General features: G+C 53.9%; 1 protein-coding gene across 1 annotated transcript in view; it reads left to right on the top strand.

Annotated features, from left to right (window-relative positions):
• Window positions 1-4422: 4422 nt before the first annotated feature.
• The window catches only part of TBL2 (transducin beta like 2), a 6383-nt gene continuing 4520 nt past the window's right edge, over window positions 4423-6285 (top strand). The window contains exons 1-2 of the mRNA XM_032431046.1: window positions 4423-4593; window positions 6031-6161. Coding sequence (XP_032286937.1) covers window positions 4464-4593; window positions 6031-6161 — 261 coding nt within the window. The 5' untranslated portion in view covers window positions 4423-4463. The remainder of the gene's footprint in view (window positions 4594-6030; window positions 6162-6285) is intronic.

Raw genomic sequence — 6285 nt, 5'->3', positions numbered from 1 at the left:
GAGTCATCACAGGCGCCTGGGTGGCTCAGTCGTTAAGCGTCTGCCTTCGGCTCAGGTCATGATCCCAGGGTCCTGGGATCAAGCCCCACGTTGGGCTCCCTGCTCAGTGGAGAGCCTGCCTCTCCGTCTCCCTCTTCCTGCGTCTCTGCCTGCTTGTGCTATCCATCAAATAAATAAAATATTAAAAAAAAAAGTTAGCGTAATTATTTATAATCCCCATTTCACAGATGAAAAGTTGAGGCACAGAGAGGTTAACTAGCCCAGGGCTGCTTGGTTACTGTCTGACTCTAGTCTCTGCTTTTACCCAGCTCTCTCTACGGTGCAGGGAACAGGTGCACCCAGGCCTGGAGGGCTATCTGTTGCTGCAGACAAAGGTTTGAAGTGGCTGAGAGGTAAAATCCTAACGGTGGGGGCACCCGGGTGGCTCAGTCGTTAAGCGTCTGCCTTCGGCTCGGGTCATGATCCCAGGGTCCTGGGATCGAGCCCCACATCGGGCTCCCTGCTCGGCGGGGAGCCTGCTTCTCCCTCTCCCACTCCCCCTGCTTGTGTTCCCTTTCTCGCTGTGTCTCTGTCAAATAAATAAAATCTTTAAAAAAAAAAAAAAATCCTAACGGTGTGCTCTGCTGTTTTTCCCCCATGCACACCCTCCCAGGAAGGTCCCCATAAGACATCCCCTTAACCCCCCTTGACCCTGTGTCCCCCCACTGGATGCCACTTTTCCTTGAGAGAGCTATCTACACTTGCTCTCCTTCTCTCCTCCCCTCCCACTCACCCCATCTTTGGTCTCCTCCTCCCCACTTCCACCCCAGCCTCACCCCTACACTGGCTTGCTGTTACTAAGGTCACTTGACTCCCTCATTGCCAAATCCAAATTTGCAGTGCTCTTCCTGCCTTCCCCTGGGCCCTTGGATTTCATTTTTTTTTTAAGATTTTATCTGAGAGAGAGAGCACGAGCAGAGAGACAGAAGGAGAGGGAGCAGCAGACGACCCCCCCGCCCCACACTGAGCAGGGAGCCTGGCGAGGGGCTCAGTTCCAGGGCTCTGGGATCATGACCTGAGCCGAAGGCAGACGCCTAACCGACTGAGCCGCCCAGGCGCCCCAGCTTGGACCTCATTCTAGAACCACCCTTTCCTCATGAATCCAGAATTCTCTCCAGGCTCTCCCTCCTCCCTGACAGTGCCTTCCCAGGGCCTGCTGTGGGAGCCTCTTCTTCCGCCTGACCCTTCCTGGCCCACTTCCTTCTTACTTTGTGGCAAGCCCCGGGTAACAGCATTCCCTTTGGCCTCTCTGCCGAGGATCCACTCTTCTGGATCTGCCCTGCTTTGCCCCTGGAGCTACAAAAGCACATATCCAACTGCCACCCTAACCCCTCCCTTCTGGATGTTTCACAGCTCCCTTTACCTCGAAGGAACCAAAACAGAACTCATCATTTCTTTTTTTTTTTTTTTAAGATTTTATTTATTTGACAGTGATAGAGAGAGAGAGAGAGCACAAGCAGGGGGAGCAGCAGATGGAGAAACAGGCTTCCCGCAGAGCAGGGAGCCCGATGCGGGGCTCGATCCCAGGACCCCGGGATCATGACCCGAGCCAAAGGCAGATGGCTTAACGACTGAGCCACTCAGGTGCCCCAGAACTCATCATTTCTGAGACCATAGCCCACAGTCTTCCTCCTCAAAGCTGGTCCTCTTCGTGTTCCCCATCCCCAGGAAGGGTGCCACCATCCAGACACTTATACAAGCTGGAAACAGTCATCTTCAGCTCCTGTCAACATCCCACTGCCCTGTGGTACCTGTTACCAAGGCCTGGCCAGGTGACCTCGTAGGCATCCATCCCCACAGCCACCACCCTGGTCCAACAGAACATCCCCTTCTACGTATAGTCTTGTATTAGTTGGCTGTATCCCTGACAGCTGCTTTTCAAACTTAAATGTGCACTTGAATAACATGCTTTAAAAAATCTTCACAACCAGACCCAGTCTAGCCCAATTAAATCAGAAGCCTTCCGTGTGGAAGGTTCGACCACCAGCATTTCTTAAGTGATTCCAATACGCAACCAAGGTTAAGAACCACTGTAAGAAGATGCTTTGAGCTGCAAATAACGAGTGTCTGGAGCTCAAGTTAGTTAAATCGGTGGATCTTTTTTTTTTTTTTAAAGATTTTATTTATTTATTTGACAGAGACACAGCGAGAGAGGGAACACAAGCAGGGGGAGTGGGAGAGAGAGAAGCGGGCTTTCCACGGAGCAGGGAGCCCGATGCGGGGCTCGATCCCAGAACCCCGGGATTATGACCTGAACTGAAGGCAGACGCTTAATGACTGAGCCACCCAGGCACCCCTAAATTGGTGGATCTTAAACCGTACTATGCATCAGAATCACTTAGCCAGTGGGGCTTTTTAAAATACAGATTGCCGGGGGACCCCACCTCCAGAATTTCTGAGTCAACAGGTCTGGGATGGAGTCTAAGAATTTACATTTACAATGATGCTGGGCCACGGCCCATACAGCCAAGTCTCACTGCCCCTGAAAACCCATCGGTAGAGCTCCCAGTAGAGCTCCTTCCCTGGTCTGCCCAGCCTTCCCAAATCCTGCTTTGTGTCATTGGTTGTCCTTCCACAAGCTAACCTTGGCTTCCAACTGTGACACTTGAGGGTAAGAGCCAGGCCTTATCACCACCGAGTGGCGAGGTAGGAGGAGGATGGGTCTTGGAGTGTAGTGGACCCCGGTTTACCACCCACCCCAATGAGTTGTATCTCTTGCTTCCTTGTTGACCTTGGGTAAGTCACTTGACCTGAGCCTAATTTTTTTTTCATTTGTTTAATTTCATAGTATCACTGGCCTTAGAGGCTGCTAGAAAAATCAACTAAACTCCTGATGTGGAAGAATTCTGTAGCCTTGACTGAGCTGTCCACAGAGCCCTATTTTTTTCTTCTCCTTGTCCCCCACATCAAAAGATTGGAGTCACAGACAGACCTGCATGTGTTGCCACGTTCACTCTTCTCCTGTGTGATCTAGAAAGTCAATTAATGAGCACCTCCTAGAGCATCAGTTTCCTAATCTGTGGGATGGGAATGGGAGATTAAATTAAATACAAAGCTCCCGGATCAATAAATGTCACAGGCAAAATGCTCGGTGAATGAAGTTCTTAAAAGTACAGCTTTGTCGGGACACCTGGCTGGCTCAGTCAGAGGAGCATTTGACTCTTGATCTTGGGGTCGTGAGTTTGAGCCCCACGTTGGGTGTAGAGATTGCTTAAATAAATAAACTAAAAAAAAAAAAGTATAGCTTTGTCTCTAGGTGATATAGTGGTTCATGGCTGGTCTACAGTTCTAAATAGCAAATTAAGGAGGAAAAGCCCCAGGATGTTCTGGACACCCCCTCCCAGCTGTCCCCACCCCACTGCCCACAGCTGAGTCAATGCCCACCCCCCCCCCCCCGCCCCGACCAAGGACAAAAGGGAAGGAAATGAGGCCACACTCCATCTGCTCTCTGACTGGATCTATGTCCTCAACCGAGCTTATGGGTGTATCTGTCACCTGGTCTCTGCAGCAGCCCTTCTCTTTAGAGGGTCCTCCTAAAGGCCCAAGAGCCTGCACTCTCAGGAGAGGTTCCCTGGTGGGCACGGAAACCTTTGAATCTGGAATCCCTGACCCTGGTATTTCAACTCACTCTGCGCTGCAGGGCTGGGAGGCCCACGGGGCACTGCTCCTTGTTCTGAGAACATTCCCTTTCCAGCCAAGCAGGTCTAATTCAAACCCTATCAATTAGCTCCGTAGACCGTATCAATGCCAATTTCCCGGTTTTGATATCGCACTATTGCTACGTGAGATGTTACCACTGGAGGAAACTGGGTGAAGGTACGGGGAGCCTTCCTGTTGGTTTTCCCAAACTCCTTGTGAATCTATAATTTCAAAATAAAAATATCTCGTTAAAAATCTTTTCAAGTTCCTCTCCACTCTCCAGGCCACCCCTAAGTCTAGGTCCTTATCACTTTCCTCTTGGATCCTAGCAACCGCCTCCTGATTTTCCTTCTGTCTTTGGTCTTGGCACACACTGGTCCATCCAGACGGTCTCATCCCCGCCTTGCCTCCTCGAAAGGATCCACTGTGGAGATGGCTGGAACAGCGCCTTTAAAAAACGATTATCAGTAAATTACTCAAGAGGAGAACTCGGCAGAGCCTTCAGATCTTGCCCTCGAGCTTCGCAGCCAAACACCAGAAGAGCCGAGCCCCGCCCCTCGGAACGCTCCAACGATCAGGCCCCGCCCCGCGAGACGAGCCAACGGCCAAGCCCCGCCCCTAGGGACGCCCCAACGGTCAGGCCCCGCCCCCAGGGTGCCCAACGGCCAGACCCCGCCCCTCGGGACGCGCCAACGGCCAGACCCCGCCCCGCGTGCGTGCGCGGCCCCGCGGAGGCGTGCCGGCGCCCGCGTCGTCGGAGGCTGAGGTGGCAGCGCCCTGCCAACATGGAGCTGCCGCAGATGCCGGAGCTGATGGGCCTGTCGCTGTTTCTCGGGCTGCTGGCCCTGATGGCGACGGCGGCGGTAGCGCGGGGGTGGCTGCGCGCGGAGGAGGAGACGTGCAGCCGCTCCGCCGGTTAGTGGAGCGGGCACGGGGCTGGTGGGGACGACCCGCGGGGACCTCGCTCCCGGCCTCCCCGTGGTCGGACGTGCGGTTTGGGCCCGCAGGGGTGGCGCGGATCCCCGGGGCCTCAGTTTCTCCTTCTGTGAAGTGAACTTCGCTTCCGGAGACGAGGTTCCGGCTCGCCGTGCTGGTCGCGCCCGTAACTACAAGCTGGGTCCCGCGCTGCCGCTTTCGCGGTGGCCGAGGCCAACGAGCTGTCCCGCTCAGCCTCAGCGTCTCCCCGGAGTTGCTACGAGAGCGCTTGCAAACTCTCGAGCGCGCTACTTGCTCGTTATTTTAGGAAAGCGAGGAGGGGTGAGGGGAGACGGACACGCATTTGTAAGCACTCCGACTAGTTCTCAATAGGTGGGGGGTGGGGTGGATTTTTCCTTTAGGGAGCACGCTGTCGCGTAAGGGAGAAGAACATCCGAAAATGTAAGTGAAAAATAGAGTGTAATGGGTTTCAGGGAGGAGGTCCGTACTAGCAACGGGAAACCCAAGGCCGGGAGTGGTCAGCCTTGCTTTTTTTTGGGGGGGGGGCGGGTCAAGGAAATCTTCACTGAGTAGAAAACACGTGGCGTGGGGTCTTGAAGGATGGATGTGTCAGTTTGGCCAAGGAGGGAGGAAGAACATCGCTGGCAAAGGCAACGTGCATGAAGGCAGGCAGTTCTCAAAGGGCATTTGATGGGACTCTGACGTGAGGGGGAGGAGAGCGCTGGCGGGACAAGGCTGGAGAGGGCAGATTGTGGTGGTCTCTGTACATGGGCCTCAGGAGTTTATTTCCTGTAGGAATTGAGGGGCATCTGCAGTAATCTAACACATGCCAGCTTTGCACCTGGCCTGATTCTCAATGAAAATAGCTATTTTATGCAAAAGTGGCTGGCACCATTCCCGGCTCAGGGTTGGTGCTCAACAGGTGTTGACTACCTACCTCTCATCCCTGAGTTCTCTCTGGGAGTCCTCTGAGCCTTTAATGCTTATGTTGGGTAATCATAGCTTCTCTTTAAGGAAACCAGGGCCCAGAGCAATTAAGTAACTTTCCCAAGGCCAGGGCCACCAGAATTGGTTGTGCACGTTCTTCCCTACCTAGGGATGTCTGACCAACACTCTGCACTTGGCTGGCCGTGCTGTGTACCCACTGAGCTGCGCCGACGCCTTTTCTAGTTTGCACTGAGGTGCTGTATGGACTAACAGCAAGCAGTCTCCTCAAGATCACTCAGTGGTAGAGACGCAATCCAAACCCAGTCTGATTCCAAAGCCCCTGTTTTTGTCCACATCACTGTCTCTTCTCGAGCTTGGGACCCTATCTGGTCCTGTCTTGCTGCTCTGCTCAATGCCTGGCCAATCACAGATGGTCAGAAATGCTTAGTGAGTGAGTGAATGGGTAGATGACACGGCCCCTCCTCATAGGCCAAAAAGCAAATGGATTGCCACTTGACAAGTCCCTGAGATCCAAGAAGCAGAAACAGCATCAACGAATTCGCAAGGAGAAGCCTCAACAGCACAACTTCACTCACCGCCTCCTGGCTGGGGCACTGAAGGTACATGGGTACCCATACTCAGCACACATATACAGAGACTCACCCCCCCCCCCCCCCCCCCCCCCCCCCCCCCCCCCCCCCGCTCGCTCCTGCCCACCACCCCCCAAGGCCCCCCAGCACGCAC

The sequence above is a fragment of the Phoca vitulina genome, unplaced genomic scaffold (genome assembly GCF_004348235.1).
Source record: "Phoca vitulina isolate PV1807 unplaced genomic scaffold, GSC_HSeal_1.0 scaffold45, whole genome shotgun sequence".
In the NCBI taxonomy this organism is placed as follows: Eukaryota; Metazoa; Chordata; class Mammalia; order Carnivora; family Phocidae; genus Phoca; species Phoca vitulina.
Note: the sequence above shows the minus strand (reverse complement) of the source record. Positions and strands in the feature narration are given on the sequence as shown.